This window comes from Entelurus aequoreus, linkage group LG13, assembly GCF_033978785.1.
Source record: "Entelurus aequoreus isolate RoL-2023_Sb linkage group LG13, RoL_Eaeq_v1.1, whole genome shotgun sequence".
NCBI classification, from domain to species: domain Eukaryota; kingdom Metazoa; phylum Chordata; class Actinopteri; order Syngnathiformes; family Syngnathidae; genus Entelurus; species Entelurus aequoreus.
Window position 1 is genome coordinate 11546206 of NC_084743.1, and position 18644 is coordinate 11564849.

Below are 18644 nucleotides of genomic sequence, written 5' to 3' on the forward strand. Positions count from 1 at the left end.
ATTGAAAACATTTTCTTGAATAAAAAAGAAAGTAAAACAATATAAAAACAGTTACATAGAAACTAGTAATTAATGAAAATGAGTAAAATTAGCTGTTAATGGTTAGTACTATTAGTGGACCAGCAGCACGCACAATGATGTGTGCTTACGGACTGTATCCCTTGCAGACTGTATTGACATATATTGATATATAATGTAGGAACCAGAATATTGATAACAGAAAGAAATGGGGGGAGGGAGGTTTTTTGGGTTGGTGCACTAATTGTAAGTGTATCTTGTGTTTTTTATGTGGATTTAATAAAAAAATAAAAAAATAAAATAAAATAAAAAAACGATACAGATAATAAAAAAACGATACCGATATCAACCGATATATGCAGTCGTGGAATTAACACATTATTATGCCTAATTTGGACAACCATGTATGGTGAAGATAAGGTACTTTAAAAAATAATAATAATAAGATAACTAAATTAAAAACATTTTCTTGAATAAAAAAGAAAGTAAAACAATATAAAAACAGTTACATAGAAACTAGTAATTAATGAAAATGAGTAAAATTAGCTGTTAAATGTTAGTACTATTAGTGGAGCAGCAGCACACACAATCATGTGTGCTTACGGACTGTATCCCTTGCAGACTGTATTGATATATATTGATATATAATGTAGGAACCAGAATATTGATAACAGAAAGAAATGGGGGGAGGGAGGTTTTTTTGGGTTGGTTGCACTAATTGTAAGTGTATCTTGTGTTTTTTATGTGGATTTAATAAAAGAAAAAGAAAGAAAAAAAAAAAAAAAACGAAAAAAAAAAACAAAAAAACGAATACAGATAATAAAAAAAAACGATACCAATATCAACCGATATATGCAGTCGTGGAATTAACACATTATTATGCCTAATTTGGACAACCATGTATGGTGAAGATAAGGTACTTTTTAAAAAATAAAAATAAAATAAGATAACTAAATTAAAAACATTTTCTTGAATAAAAAGAAAGTAAAACAATATAAACAACAGTTACATAGAAAACTAGTAATTAATGAAAATGAGTAAAATTAACTGTTAAAGGTTAGTACTATTAGTGGAGCAGCAGCACGCACAATCATGTGTGCTTACGGACTGTATCCCTTGCAGACTGTATTGATATATATTGATATATAATGTAGGAACCAGAATATTGATAACAGAAAGAATTTGGGGGAGGGGGAGGGTTTTTTGGGTTGGTGCACCCAATTGTAAGTGTATCTTTTTTTTTTTTATGTGGATTTCTAAATAAATGAAAAAACACAACAAAAAAAAACGATACAGATAATAAAAAAAACGATACCGATAATTTCCGATATTACATTTTAACGCATTTATCGGCCGATAATATCGCAGGCCGATATTATCGGACATCCCTAAAAATAACCAATTCTCAATCGGAAAGCACAGCTTTTTTAAAAATGGTATATTTTTGGCATGCGTCACGCATTTGGTACAATATAGCACAAACTATATTGGATGTTGTTGTGGCTTGTGCAGCCCTTTGATACACTTGTGATTTAGGGCTATATGAGTAAACACTGATTGATTGATTGATTGAACTAGAAAATCAGACATTTTGATGGGCCTGCTATCTGTGCCCCAGACCGCCTATACTTAGAAGATGTTGCCAGGCTGTCTGAATCTGTGCAAAATGAGCCACAGAGCTAGCCTAAAACAGTAGCATGTTTACGTAAAAACGCTAACACTTAGCATGTGTGCTAACGATAGCATGATAACAGTCGGCACGTTTCACATACCAAGTTATACGACTCAAAAAGGATGATGGTGGCGACTATGTCCAGGTGTGCACCCCGCCCTACCGCCCGGATGCAGCTGAGATAGGCTCCAGCACCCCCCCCCCCGCCCGACCCCAAAAGGGACAAGCGGTAGAAAAAATGGATGGATGGAAAGGTGTATGGCTGCGGAAATACAAAAAAAAGTGTAAAATTAGATGAAAGAGTTAGCAAGCTTAAGCTCGCTTGCTAGCATGCTATTGTTTACCAGTGTGTTACATGGCCTTTCCTTTTAACAACACTCAGTAAAGGTTTGGGAACTGAGGAGACACATTTTTGAAGTGGGAATTCTTTCCCATTTCTTGCTTGATGTACAGTGCTTGATGTACAGCTTAAGTTGTTCAACAGTCCGGGGGTCTCCCTTCTGCTATTTTAGGCTTCATAATGCGCCACACATTTTCAATGGGAGACAGGTCTGGACTACAGGCAGGCCAGTCTAGTACCCGCACTCTTTTACTACGAAGCCACGCTGTTGTAACACGTGGCTTGGCATCGTCTTGCTGAAATAAGCAGGGGCGTCCATGATAACGTTGCTTGGATGTCAACATATGTTGCTCCAAAAGCTGTATGTACCTTTCAGCATTAATGGTGCCTTCACAGATGTGTAAGTTACCCATGTCTTGGCCACTAATACACCCCCATACCATCACACATGCTGCCTTTTACACTTTGCGCCTAGAACAATCCGGATGGTTCTTTTCCTCTTTGTTCCGGACGACACGACATCCACCGTTTCCAAAAACAATTTGAAATGTGGACTCGTCAGACCACAGAACGACTTTCCCACTTTGCATCAGTCCATCTTAGATGAGCTCGGGCCCAGCGAAGCCGGCGGCGTTTCTGGGTGTTGTTGATAAATGGCTTTCGCTTTGCTTTTAACTTGCACTTACAGATGTGGCGGCAAACTGTAGTTACTGACAGTGGTTTTCTGAAGTGTTCCATGTGGTGATATCTAGAGATGTCCGATAATATCGGCAGATATATGTGTTAAAATGTAATATCGGGGTTTTTTTTTATCGGTATCGTTTTTTTTTGTTTTTTTGTTTTTTAATTAAATCAACATAAAAAACACAAGATACACTTACAATTAGTGCACCAACCCAAAAAACCTCCCTCCCCCATTTACACTCATTCACACAAAAGGGTTGTTTCTTTCTGTTATTAATATTCTGCTTCCTACATTATATATCAATATATATCAATACAGTCTGCAAGGGATACAGTCCGTAAGCACACATGATTGTGCGTGCTGCTGCTCCACTAATAGTACTAACCTTTAACAGTTCATTTACTAATTTTAATTCATTACTAGTTTCTATGTAACTGTTTTTATATTGTTGTACTTTCTTTTTATTCAAGAAAATGTTTTTTAATTTATTTATCTTATTTTACTATTTTTTTTAAAAAAGTACCTTATCTTCACCATACCTGGTTGTCCAAATTAGGCATAATAATGTGTTAATTCCACGACTGCATATATCGGTTGATATCGGTATCGGTAATTAAAGAGTTGGACAATATCGGAATATCGGATATCGGCAAAAAGCCATTATCGGACATCCTAGTGATATCCTTTACACGCCGATGTACGGTTTTTTATGCAGTACCGCCTGAGGGATCCAAGGTGCGTAATATCACGGCTTACGTGCAGTGATTTCTCCAGATTCTCTGATGATATTACGGAGCGTAGATGGTGAAATCCCTAAATTCCTTGCAATAACTGGTTGATAAATGCTCTTCTTAAACAATTTGCTCACGCATTTGTCGACAAAGTGGTGACCCTCGCCCCGTCCTTGTTTGTGAACGACTGAGCATTTCATGGAAGCTGCGTTTACACCCAATCATGGCACCCACCTGTTCCCAATTAGCCTGTCCACCTGTGGCATGTTCCAAATAAGTCTTTGATGAGCATTCCTTCAACTTCCTCAGTCTTTTTTTGCCACTCGTGCCAGCTTTTTTGAAACGCGTCTCAGGCATCAAATTCCAAAATGAGCTAAAATTTGCAAGAAATAACAACGTTTTCCAGTTTGAACGTTAAATATCTTGTCTTTGCAGTCTATTCAATTGAATATAAGTTGAAAAGGATTCACAAATAATTGTATTTTGTTCTTATTTACCATTTACACAACTTGACGACTTCACTGGTGTTGGGTTTTGTAAATACATCAATATTTTGAAGTAAAACTCTCATATGCATCCATTCCAATTACGGCGCGCGACATAGATCCCATATTTAGAGTAACAATCATACATGCGTCACACCTGAAGTATTTAATATCTTCCCTCAGACCACCTGAGCAGCACTGATTAAGGCCACATCCCATCCATCACATCCAACAGAGGCTTATCAGAAATTCAATTTAAAATGGCCAACAACGTGGTTTCTCTCCGAGGGACTCCATGGGAATTGTTGGAGATGAATTGCTCCCCGCTGTCCTGCCCTGGTGTGTCTGCACAAGCTCTTCTCCTCCCTCCGGATCACTAAAACCCGAGTTACGGGTTATCTGGGGGTCAAAGGAGTGACAAACAGAGATATCGTGTTGACTGTCTGGCAACTTTAACTTCCGTCTGACGTTTTTCTTTACGCTGGCAGTGTTAAGTCCGCCGGGGGTGTTTAAAATTCCCTTTGCCGTCGTTTCTGCGGACGTATGTGTCGCCGAAAAAAAAAAAGTAACGTCGGAGCAAACAAAGGGAATGACGAAGGAGGGAAAACAAGGTCGTTGGTAGTTCACGTCCCAGAAGTCAAGGAGAAGGCAGACGATGGAGAGACATAGAAGATGATCAATATGCCTTTAAAACACAAACATGCCTGAAGAATGCTTCCATTGTTAGTCAGTGTTGGCTGTTTGCCGCTCCATCCTCAACATGGCAAATAACAAGGTCCTCTTTCACACGTCCTGTGTTGTAAACACCTAACCCAGGGGTCAGCAACCTTTTTGAAACAAGAGCTACTTCTTGGGTAGTGATTAATGCGAAGGGCTACCTGTTTGATACACACTTAAATAAATTGCCAGAAATAGCCAATTTGCTCAATTTACCTTTAACTCTATGTTATTATTAATAATTAATGATATTTACACTCAATTGAACGGTTTAAAGAGGAGAAAACACCAAAAAAAAATGACAATTAAATTTTGAAACATAGTTTATCTTCAATTTCGACTCTTTAAAATTCAAAATTCAACCGAAAAAAAGAAGAGAAGAACTAGCTAATTCGAATATTTTTGAAAAATTAAAAAAAATAATTTATGGAACATCATTAGTAATTTTTCCTGATTAAGATTAATTTTAGAATTTTGATGACATGTTTTAAATAGGTTAAAATTCGATCTGCACTTTGTTAGAATATATAACAAATTGGACCAAGCTATATTTCTAACAAAGACAAATCATTATTTCTGCTAGATTTTCCAGAACAAATATTTTAAAAGAAATTCAAAAGACTTTGAAATAAGATTTAAATTTGATTCTACAGATTTTCTAGAATTGCCAGAATAATTTTTTGGAATTTTAATCATAATAAGTTTGAATAAATATTTCACAAATATTCTTCTTCGAAAAAACAGAAGCTAAAATGAAGAATTAAATTAAAATGTATTTATTATTCTTTACAATAAAAGAAATACATTTACTTGAACATTGATTTAAATTGTCAGGAAAGAAGAGGAAGGAATTTAAAAGGTAAAAAGGTATATGTGTTTAAAAACCCTAAAATCATTTTTAAGGTTGTATTTTTTCTCTAAAATTGTCTTTCTGAAAGTTATAAGAAGCAAAGTAAAACAATTAATGAATTTATTCAAACAAGTGAAAACCAAGTCTTTAAAATATTTTCTTGGATTTTCAAATTCTATTTGAGTTTTGTCTCTCTTAGAATTAAAAATGTCGGGCAAAGCGAGACCAGCTTGCTAGTAAATAAATACAATTTAAAAAATAGAGGCAGCTCACTGGTAAGTGCTGCTATTTGAGCTATTTTTAGAACAGGCCAGCGGGTTACTCATCTGGTCCTTACGGGGCGACCTGGTGCCCGCGGGCACAGCGTTGGTGACCCCTGACCTAACCTATTTTCAGTGATGGGCAGTAACAAGCAGGGCCGTCCCGTGGCATAGGCCGTATAGGCAAATGCTAAGGGCGCCTTCCATCAGGGGGCGCCACGCCAGTGCCACAAATGTTGGAGAAAAAAAAAAAAGAAAAAAAAGTTTGGTACTATTATTTCTAAATACAAAAAATAATCCCACGTTAAATAAAATGCAAATTAAAGCCTATTTAATAGAAATATTATTTGTTACAACATTACGCCCCCCCCCCCCCCCCCTCCCTTCCCGTATCATGACTCTTTGGACGTCACCACATCAAAAAATCAACACAAGATGTCAAAACGTCCAAACTGTCAGGTGCCCAGGGAAGAAAAAAGAGAAAAGAAGAGGAGAAACGAGAAAAAGACAGAGGTAGCAGGGAGGTAACGTTAGCCTACATGAAATTATTTGTCTGTTACAGAATGTGATAGTAACCTGGCTTTTTAGCATTAAGCTAATGTTACATGATTCGGCAATTGCTAATCAATAAATAGCTAGTTCTGTTTTAACGTTGGGTTAATATTGTGGAGGGGGCTAAATTATTATGGAAAATAATAATGTAACGTTAGGTAATTACAGTACTCACTGGTGTACAGTAATTTGTAAGTCATTCTAGTTAATGCAATATTAAAAGCACAAATAGAGAACTCTGTAGGATCCCTCTTTTTTTGTAATATAGTTGTTAAAGTCATACTGGTTTGATATCTGTTTCGTGCAGTGCCTTATTTATATTGTATTTTTAATTTATTGTATGCAACTTGTTGACACGTTTTATTTTGTGTTTATGTATGTAAAAAATATTGTATTTCATATATTCATTTTTTATTTTTGTATTTATTTATTCATATTTTTTTAATCTTGTTAACTATTCTGATTGTTAATTTGCTTTCTTTAAGTAAAAAAAAAGGTCAAAGACAAAGCTATTCGGTTTCTTGTGAGTATATACACTTCACTGCCGATGTGGGGGGGCGCCACCTAAAATTTCGCCTAGGGCGCCAGATTGGTTAGGGCCGGGCCTGGTGACAAGCTACATGTACACTGCAAAAAGTCAGTGTTCAAAAAAAGAACAAAAAAATACAAAAAATGAGGGGTATTTTATTTGAACTAAGCAAAATGATCTGCCAATAGAACAAGAAAATGTGGCTTGTCAAGACTTTCCAAAACAAGTCAAATTAGCTAACCTCAATGAACCCAAAAATATCTTAAAATAAGTATATTCTCACTAATAACAAGTGCACTTTTCTCAATATGTTGAAACATATTCTTAAATTAAGTAAATGCTAGTGTAAATCAGGTTGTTTTAGCTAATAATCACGCTGCAAGATCTAGCATGTTGCATCCAATGTTTATTCCCATTAATTCCTGTTAATTCCAATGGAAAGTTTCCAACTTTCCCGGAATGTTGCAACCCTATTTTAAGTTAAAGTTAAAGTCCCAACGATTGTCACACACACACTAGGTGTGGCAAAATTATTATCTGCATTTGACTGCACCCGGGAATCATTTTTTGTGACGTAACCCCCAATTCCAACCCTCGATGCTGATTGCCAAGCAGGGAATTTGCTAGTGGATAGGATAGGATAGGATAAGTCTTTATTGTCATTGCACAAGTACAACGAAACTTTGTTTTCAGCACAAATCCATTCAAGATGAGACAAACAAACAGTGTACAGGGTTACAGAACAGGAACGCTGATGGGTCGCCACAAGGCGCCCCGTAAAAGATGGGGAAAAAGGTAAAACGTTGGGGAAGGATGAGTAAAAAAATACAATCTAGACTGGGCTCCTAAGGGGGCCCAGTCTGGAGCGGGAAAAAAACCTACATAGCAAAGCACATATACATATTACAACGTGCATCTCGAGATATCTAGCAACGGAGGGAAGGGAGTGCGGGGTCATGGTGGTCGGCCGCAGCTCTCAGGCGCTGACCATCCTTTCATCACCCACTGCAAAAACTGAAATCTAAGTAAGATGAAATATCTCAAATAAGGGTGATATTTGCTTATTTTCCGTCTGATAAGATAATTCTAAATAATATAAATAAATACATTTTATGTTAGTGTTTTACTTGTTTTAAGTGTTTTGGTCCTAAATGATCTCAGTAAGATATAACATCTTGTTGCTGAGATTTGATGACCTTTATTGAGTAAAACATGCTTGAAACTAGAATATCAACTGTTGCAAAGTTGTGTCATCAACACTCACAAGAATAAAACTACTTTTTTCAAGTAATCATTTCTTATTTCAAGCATGAAAAAAAAATATCATGACTTTGACACAATTGTGTCTCATAATTAAAACAGATGACAGCCAAGTGGACTTTGCTGTTTTATTTTCAATGAAACAATAGAACATACAAACCGTATTTTTCGGACTATAAGTCACAGTTTTTTTCATAGTTTGGCCGGGGGTGCGACTTATACTCAGGAGCGACTTATGTGTGAAATTATTTACACATTAGCGTAAAATATCAAATAATATTATTGATCTCATTCACGTAAGAGACTAGACGTATACGATTTCATGGGATTTAGCGATTAGGAGTGACAGATTGTTTGGTAAACGTATAGCATGTTCTATATGTTACAGTTATTCATACTTGCCAACCCTCCCGTTTTTAGCGGGAGAATCCCGGTATTCAGCGCCTCTCCCGACAACCTCCCGGCAGAGATTTTCTCCCGACAAACTCCCGGTATTCAGCCGGAGCTGGAGGCCGGCCACGCCCCCTCCAGCTCAATGCGGACCTGAGACTGAGTGGGGACAGCCTGTTCTCACGTCCGCTTTCCCACAATATAAACAGCTTGCCTGCCCAATGACGTCATAACATCTAGGGCTTTTAGAGAGTAGAGTGCACAACTGCGCACGCAACAAGGAGACGAAGCAGAAGAACGAGGGAATTACAGACATGGCGACGCCGTCGACGAGCAAGATGAAGAAAAATACGCTTGCAAGTTCCAAAACGAATGGAAACAAGAATTTCAGTTCATCCAGGACAGTTCGAAGGGGAAGGTGTATGTTGCCTGTAAATTTTGTAGAACAGACTTCTCCATTGAACACGGTGGCCGAAATGATATACTCATCATGAACGGAGAAGTTAAACAGGATAATACTGCCATCTAATGGATAGCCACCGGAACACTGAAATTCAAGTATTTATTTTATGTAAATAAAATATATATATATATATATATATATATATATATATATATATATATATATATATATATATATATATATATATATATATATATATATATATATATATAGCTAGAATTCACTGAAAGTCAAGTATTTCATACATATATATATATATATATATATATATATATATATACATACATACATACATATATATATATATATATATATATATATATATATATATATATATATATATATATATATATATATATATATATATATATACACATACATACATACATATATATATATATATATATATATATATATATATATATATATATATATATATATATATATATATATATATATATATATATATATATATATATATACACATATATATATATATATATATATATATGAAATACTCGAGTTGGTGAATTCTAGCTGTAAATAACCACGCCCCCAACCACGCCCCCGCCCCCAAACACCCCACCCCCCACCCCCTACCCCCCACCTCCCGATATTGGAGGTCTCAAGGTTGGCAAGTATGATTCTTGGTGTTGGGTTTTATCAAATAAATTTCCCCCAAAAAATGCGACTTATACTCTAGTGCGACTTATATATGTTTTTTCCCTTCTTTATTATGCATTTTCGGCCGGTGCGACTTATACTGCGGAGCGACTTATACTCCGAAAAATACGGTACATATTACAACATACATCTCGAGATATCTAGCAACAGAGGGAGGGGAGTGCGGGGTCATGGTGGTAGGCCGCAGCTCTAAGGCGCTGACCATGCTTTCATCACTCCTATGGGATTTGCGTCGAGGGCATTGGATTGGGGGGGGGTGGCGTATATTTTTGTGGATGCATGTGTGTCTCTGTTCCGCGGCCTTGATGTCGTGCAGTCGCTAGTCCAAAGTCAACAACAACAACGGGTGTGTCCATGAGAGACAAAAGTGCTTATAAATTTAAGCATATTTTCCCTTTTGTTTTTGTTTTTTTGCCTCCCTCCCAGGCCCGCCAACTTGTTGTTGGACAGAAGCAGCTCGGAGGTTCCCCCGATGGGAACGATGGGCGACTGGATGGACGGGATGAGGACCTTGCCCTGCAACGAGGCCTTCTCCGGGGTCAGCTACAGCTCCTGTGACACGCTGGCCAAGACTTCCACAGAGTAAGACACAAACACACCAGGCCACCCTCGCCCAATTCACGTCAGCGGGCTTTACAGGGCCCCGGCCGAGCGTTACTGAGGACTTAGAGGGTCCTTTGATGAAGAACACACACAATCTTTCTTTCTCCTTCCTAAGAGGGTGGAAAAAAAAAAAAACAACTCTACGGAGCCATCACCGAATGTCTCATGGTAACTCATCGCGACAAGCGTTTCGCCACGCTCTCGGCGTCGCTGGTATGACTACTAGGTGAGGGTGCGAAACGACGGAGGGATAAATAGAGGAAGGGAAATGGAGATTGAGGGAGAGACAGTCAGGGATGGGAATAAAAGAGCGAGCATTCAAGGCTGCAAGGAGAGGAGGAAATGTGACAAGTGAAAAGAGCAGCAAGGGAGGCCCTTTGGAGAGAAAATGCAAGCACGGGTGTCAGATTGGTATGTGAACCTATGATGGGATTCATGAAAAGAAGCAAGTGATGATCGTCTGGGAGTTATTTAGAAGGCAAACTACAACTACTGGACATTATGAGTCATTTACTGTCCTCAAAGGGGAACTTTTGTGTCCATTATTCACAATTATGCCTTTTTGTACGCATTCTAGGTTGTAAAATAAGGCAAGTCGGATGCAGCTAATGGGAGTACGCCAACAATACTCCATTTAGTCATACCAAAGACCGTAAAAATGGGAGCCATTACCTCCCTGCTTGGCACTCAGCATCAAGGGTTGGAATTGGGGGTTGAATCACCAAAAATGATTCCCGGGCGTGGCCACCGCTGCTGCTCCACTGCTCCCCTCACCTCCCAGGGGGGTGTTCAAGGGTGACGGGTCAAAGGCAGGGAATAAATTCGCCACACCTGGTGTGTGTGTGACAATCATTGGCACTTTAACTTTAACATTCCGTGACTTGAATATTAACCAAGTATTAGCAATATAGAAACATGTAATTTCTAACATTTGTACGCACGTACAACACTTAAGACCTTCATTATATCAGTATGTGGAATTGAATAATGGAAATAAATCAAACAATGTACTAATATAATCCACTTCAAGAAACTGTTGTGTACTGGAGGTGTAGACGGCACAGACAACAAGGGGGTAGTATAGCTCTTTGTATTTAATATATATATTTACAATATATATATATAATAACAACCAATAATATCAATAAGCAAGAGAATGGAGTTTGACAACAATCCAAGAGTGTATGGTGCATGAGACCATGTGTGGTGATTAACTGTTGAGTGTTACCGGTAGTGTTGGTCCGTGAGACAGGCAGGTAGTCGGGGGGTACAGCGAGGCGTCAACAGGTCCGTGTCCAGGCGGGAGGCAGAGATCCAAAGGGGCAGCCAAGGAAGCAGAGGGCATACGGAAAGACAAGGCGCACCGCTCGTCACGCGGGAACGAAGGGTTGTGTATACGAACAGAAGACTACGTTCTGGCCCGGAACGCAGGTCTGCACTGGCTTAAGAAGCCCAGGAAGATCATCGACGACAGGTGCAGCTTCTTGCTGTTAACTGGGCTTAATACTACATAATTAACATTTCAACACGGCAAACTCTAGAAATGATTCCAATGGTTAGAATCGGCACTTTTCAGTGACATACAAAGCTCTACTTCATGCAAAATTCAAACGCAAAAAATGCAGTTGTATAAATTCACAGTCTAAGAAAATGCTTTCGATAACGACACAAATTAACCTCCAAATTTTTAGAGCGCTTTGTAGGCGGAATAGAGCGATTCCCATTGATGCTTGAATCCCTTCCGGGCGATGGATGGCTGAGTAGTGCTTATGCAGCTGCAGCCAGCCGCCATAGCTCCCACTCCCTTCCCTCTTTTGCAAGTTCTATGTAACTTGTTTATGTGTACTATGGCTTTGAATTTTTTTCCCCTTGGCCTCAGTCTGCTGGACCTCCTTCCTGGAGTCCAGCCTTTGACGGAATATTTTGACGTTTACATGTTTCTCAGCTTTTGTTTTGTAAGGGGTGCCAGAAGTTGGCAGACCCATCAGCAATCCTTTTTCTGTCTCCCTGTAATGTTTGTCTGGTCTTGAATGGGATTGTGCTGAAAATCTCATCAATTTCCCCTCGGGGATTAATAAAGTAGGATAGTATAGAACTTTGTTGTCATTGCACAAGTACAACAAAACTATGTTTTCAGCACAAACCCGTTCAAGATTAGACAAACAAACAGTATACAGGGTTACAGAACAGGAACGCTGATGGGTCGCCACAACGCGCCCCATAAAAGATAAGTAAAAGGTAAAACGCTGGGGACGAAGATGAGTAAAAAAATACAATCTAGACTGGGCTCCTAAGGGGACCCAGTCTGGAGTGGGAAAAAACCTCCATGCCATGCACACATAAACATGTTACTTTTATTTACGACAACTCGCAACAGAGGGGTGCGGGGGGAGTTGGGACCCTGGAGGTCGACTGCTGCTATGAAGCGCTGCCAGCCGTCCATCACCCCGAGGGGAATCAAGCGGTGGTGAAGGCGTGGGCTGGGGGAGGGGCGTGTGTGTGTGTGTATATGCCCATTGTCTTGGGTGTGTCGATGTAGTGTTCATAGGCCTGGGGCCGTTCTGCATGCAAGCAAAAGTTCGACTCCAGGTGTCGTTGAGGAGGGAGGGAGGTCAAAAGCGTCCAACATTGAGGTGTCCTCGGTACTTCTGATTCTGAACTAGCTCCGTTGTTAGCTGATGTTTATTTACAATTTGAAATGCACAAAACAACTAAAACATAAGGTTGTTTGTCTTACATAAGGATTGGCAAATGATAGGCCAAAAAAGTCCCCCAAAAAGTGCAGTTCCTCTTTAAAGTTCTTTAAAACCAAGGAAAGGAAATCCTCGCTTTAATTCATTCTTTGAAATGTATTCCACAAAAGATCTATCCCATGCATACACCCCGCAGATATTTTTCATGTTTTTTTTCCATCAGCCAGTATGTTTAATCAATGAAAAGTTATCCGGAGACAACATATCGCTAAAAAAAACTGCTTACTCTGCAGATTTACGGATGGCAGAACATGCCACACAAGAGTAATCTTGCACAAAAGAAATCCCATTGCCCGACTCCCCCCCCCCCCCCCCAGCGGCTCGATGCTATATTGAATCATTTCAGTATTAATCCTCTGAAAGATGAGGCCCGAGCAAACCAAGGCCGAGTCCAGCACAGGACTAGCAGCCTTGACTGGGACTATGTGTTGCTCTGTTGAGATTGCTCTATTGATTCCTCCAGACTTAATCTAGTCCTTGATAGTCAGCACAAGTGTTAGCCGGGCTCTGACCTCCGACAAACGGGCCTCATACTTGGCTGCGGTGTGATTGAAGTCCAGTTCTACGGACCAGTTTGGACGAAGAGTTTCTTTGATTTATCTGAATACAGGGTTTCCGCCGGTCATTAAAAAAGTGTTTAATGGATTTTACGAAAATGAAGGCCTTGGAAGGCATTAAAAGCATCATATATGATATCCAGAGGCATACGGACCACAGCTGAGAAACAGATATTTTAGAGAAGCAAAGAAACAGCAGACCACTGGATGATGTAAACATAGAAGTGATCAGGGCGCCGCTATCAATAATTTGCCTGCGTTAGCGCTTATAATAACTATATAACTAATACTTGGTTAATATTCAAGTCACGACATGTTAATAGATTGTTGGCACTTCTTGGATGGTTATTTATCGGGTTTTATGGGCAAAATTCCCCAAAAAGTGCAGATCCCCTTTAAGAAAGTTGTCTACAAATTGAGCTCCAGGCTTCTTCGATTTGTTTGACATTGTCATTACTGCCACAAGTGGTGGGAAAGTGTATTATAACTGAGTACCGCTTACGGCCCATACGGACCACAGCTGAGAAACAGATATTTTAGAGAAGCAAGGAAACAGCAGACCACTGGAGGATGTAAACATAGAAGTGATCAGGGCGCCGCTATCAATAATTCGCCTGCGTTAGCGCTTATAATAACAATATCACTAATACTTGGTAAGTATTCAAGTCACGACATGTTAATAGATTGTTGGCACTTTTTGGATGGTTATTTATCGGGTTTTATGGGCAATATCCCCCCTTTAAGAAACTTATCTATGACTCGAGCTTCAGGCTCCTTCTGTTTATTTGACATTGTCATTACTGCCACAAGTGGCGGGAATGTGTATTACAACTGAGTACCACTTAAGACCCATTCGGACCACAGCTGAGAAACAGATATTCTAGAGAGGCCAGGAAACAGCAGACAACTGGAGGATGTAAACATAGAAGTGATCAGGGCGCCGCTATCAATAATTCGCCTGCGTTAGCGCTTATAATAACAATATCACTAATACTTTGTTAATATTCAAGTCACGACATGTTAATAGATTGTTGGCACTTTTTGGATGGTTATTTATCGGGTTTTATGGGCAAAATTCCCCCTTTAAGAAACTCATCTACGACTCGAGCTTCAGGCTTCTTCGGTTCATTTGACATTGTCATTACTGCCACAAGTGGTGGGAATGTGTATTACCACTGAGTACCGCTTAAGACCCATTCGGACCACAGCTGAGAAACAGATATTCTAGAGAGGCCAGGAAACAGCAGACCACTGGAGGATGTAAACATAGAAGTGATCAGGGCGCGGCTATCTATAATTTGCCTGCGTTAGCGCTTGTAATAACAATATCACTAATACTTGATTAATATTCAAGTCACGACATTTTAATAGATTTTTGGCACTTCTTGGATGGTTATTTATCGGGTTTTATGGGCAATATCCCCCCTTTAAGAAACTTATCTACGACTCGAGCTTCAGGCTCCTTCTGTTTATTTGACATTGTCATTACTGCCACAAGTGGCGGGAATGTGTATTACAACTGAGTACCACTTAAGACCCATTCGGACCACAGCTGAGAAACAGATATTCTAGAGAGGCCAGGAAACAGCAGACAACTGGAGGATGTAAACATAGAAGTGATCAGGGCGCCGCTATCAATAATTCGCCTGCGTTAGCGCTTATAATAACAATATCACTAATACTTGGTTAATATTCAAGTCACGACATGTTAATAGATTGTTGGCACTTCTTGGATGGTTATTTATCGGGTTTTATGGGCAATATCCCCCTTTAAGAAACTCATCTACGACTCGAGCTTCAGGCTTCTTCGGTTCATTTGACATTGTCATTACTGCCACAAGTGGTGGGAATGTGTATTACAACTGAGTACCGCTTAAGACCCATTCGGACCACAGCTGAGAAACAGATATTCTAGAGAGGCCAGGAAACAGCAGACAACTGGAGGATAATAATAATAATAATACCTGGGATTTATATAGCGCTTTTCTAAGTACCCAAAGTCGCTTTACATGTTAAAAACCCATCATTCATTCACACCTGGTGGTGGTAAGCTACTTTAATAGCCACAGCTGCCCTGGGGTAGACTGACGGAAGCGTGGCTGCCAATTTGCGCCTACGGCCCCTCCGACCACCACCTATCATTCATTCAACATTCATTCACCGGTGTGAGCGGCACCGGGGGCAAGGGTGAAGTGTCCTGCCCAAGGACACAACGGCATGGTAAGAGGCGGGGGACCCATTCGGACCACAGCTGAGAAACAGATATTCTAGAGAGGCCAGGAAACAGCAGACCACTGGAGGATGTAAACATAGAAGTGATCAGGGCGGCGCTATCAATAGTTCGCCTGTGTTAGCACTTATAATAACAATATAATGAATACTTGGTTAATATTCAAGTCAAGACAAGTTAAAGGGTTGTTGCCGCTTTTTGAATGGGTATTTATCGGGTTTTATGGGCAAAATTCCCCAAAAAAGTGCAGATCCCCTTTAAGAAACTTCTCTACGACTTGAGCTCCAGGCTTCTTCGGTTTGTTTGACATTGTCATTACTGCCACAAGTGGTGGGAATGTGTATTACAACTGAGTACCGCTTACTGGCCATACGGACCACAGCTGAGAAACAGATATTTCAGAGAAGCAAGGAAACAGCAGACCACTGGAGGATGTAAACATAGAAGTGATCAGGGCGCCGCTATCAATAATTCACCTGCGTTAGCGCTTATAATAACAATATCACTAATACTTGGTTAATATTCAAGTCACGACATGTTAATAGATTTTTGGCACTTCTTGGATGGTTATTTATCGGGTTTTATGGGCAATATCCCCCCTTTAAGAAACTTATCTACGACTCGAGCTTCAGGCTCCTTCTGTTTATTTGACATTGTCATTACTGCCACAAGTGGTGGGAATGTGTATTACAACTGAGTACCGCTTAAGACCCATTCGGACCACAGCTGAGAAACAGATATTCTAGAGAGGCCAGGAAACAGCAGACCACTGGAGGATGTAAACATAGAAGTGATCAGGGCGGCGCTATCAATAGTTCGCCTGCGTTAGCACTTATAATAACAATATCACTAATACTTGGCTAGTATTCAAGTCACGACATGTTAATAGATTATTGGCGCTTTTTGAATGGGTATTTATTGGGTCTTATGGGCAAAATTCCCCAAAAAAGTGCAAATCCCCTTTAAGAAACTTATCTACGACTCGAGCTTCAGGCTTCTTCTGTTCATTTGACATTGTCATTACTGCCACAAGTGGTGGGAATGTGTATTACAACTGAGTACCGCTTACTGGCCATTCGGACCACAGCTCAGAAACAGATATTTTAGAGAGGCCAGGAAACAGCAGACCACTGGAAGATGTAAACATAGAAGTGATCAAGGCGCCGCTATCAATAATCCGCCTGCGTTAGCGCTTGTAATATCAATATAACTAATACTTGGTTAATATTCAAGTCACGACATGTTAATAGATTTTTGGCACTTCTTGGATGGTCATTTATCGGGTTTTATGGGCAATATCCCCCCTTTAAGAAACATATCTACGACTCGAGCTTCAGGCTTCTTCTGTTCATTTGACATTGTCATTACTGCCACAAGTAGTGGGAATGTGTACTACAACTGAGTACCGCTTACGGCCCGTAAGGACCACAGCTGAGAAACAGATATTCTAGAGAGGCGAGGAAACAGCAGACCACTGGAGGATGTAAACATAGAAGTGATCAGGGCGCCGCTATCAATAGTTCGCCTGCGTTAGCGCTTATAATAACAATATAACTAATACTTAGTTAATATTCAAGTCACGACATGTTAATAGATTGTTGGCACTTTTTGGATGGTTATTTATCGGGTTTTATGGGCAAATCCCCTTTTAAGAAACTTCCCTACGACTTGAGCTCCAGGCTTCTTCGGTTTGTTTGACATTGTCATTACTGCCACAAGTGGTGGGAAAGTGTATTACAACGAGTATAGCTGTAGTTGAGAAACAGATATGTTTTGGGCTGCCCTCTAGGCGGCGCTGGCGGCCCATCTATGGTTAAGAACCACCGACCTAAATCATATTTCAAAGTTCCCTGTCACGCGGGCTTTGCGCTCCTTTGGCAAATCAGACAAATACCATCCGGACCCTCCAAGGACACGACGAGGAAACGATCATAATAACCCAGCTCTAATCCAGCATCCACTTTAGATCATGTCCTAACACGGCGGATTACTCCCTCTCAAGGATCTCCTTATAATACAAACACGGCCGGTAGAGCTTTCATGTCCGAGAGGAGCAATCTGGTTAACGGACAGCAGGCCGCAGAGTGCACACTGCGCTTTTGTCACATTTAATTACTGTAAATAAAAATACCCTGCAGAGGTTTATGCCGGGGTCATGGGAATGTCTGCGCAAAGAGAAGGCTTGACAGCTAATTTTCCCCACAAAGATCCCTATCTCTGGCGGGGGGTTTGCAATCAAACCCGCAGGTTTCATACTTGTGTAGTTCTGGCAAAGATCGTGGTCCTGATGGGGGAATAACAAACAGGCCCGGTTAATTAGGCCGAGGCGCGAACACGTCGCTCATGAGGTCACTCCAAAGAATGAGTGACGGCACAAACACATGAACTCACGGGGTAACGGGGATTCATTAGCGCCTGTTGATGTTTTTGAACGTATTCTGATTGCGTTGTTGGAATTGTGCATGACTTCATCATTTCTGTGAAGATATATAACTCTGATGTAACGTCATGTGTTCGGACCGCCAACCGTCCTGACACGTGGCGGCCGGGACATGACAAAGAGTTTGTTAACGTTGCCGGGCATGGCTGTGTCTCAGTAGAGTGATTCTGACAGAGGTCCACGTCACTCCAGCAACTTGCCCGGAGTGGGAGCCGTCCATGGGGATCACCACTCTCTAGCCGCCGCTCGCTCTTCTTTCCATTCCTCGGACTCTGGATGGTGGGTGGTGCGGCGCGGCCCCGGCCCCCCTGCGGACCCTTTGACGGGCCTTCCTTTTTCTGGACTTCAAGGGAATTTCTGATAACTTGATGGTTGTGTTTCCATCCCACTTAGACATAGCGACACATTTACAGAAGAAGCTCTTC

General features: G+C 40.2%; 1 protein-coding gene across 2 annotated transcripts in view; it reads left to right on the forward strand.

Annotated features, from left to right (window-relative positions):
* The window catches only part of LOC133663175 (ephrin type-A receptor 3-like), a 52295-nt gene that overhangs the window by 23032 nt on the left and 10619 nt on the right, over positions 1–18644 (forward strand). The window contains exons 5-6 of one of the 2 annotated variants that reach the window (XM_062067455.1): positions 10063–10218; positions 18377–18498. In XM_062067455.1, the coding sequence (XP_061923439.1) occupies positions 10063–10218; positions 18377–18458 (238 nt within the window). In that variant the 3' untranslated portion in view covers positions 18459–18498. The remainder of the gene's footprint in view (positions 1–10062; positions 10219–18376; positions 18499–18644) is intronic. The other variant, XM_062067454.1, reaches the window with a different exon arrangement.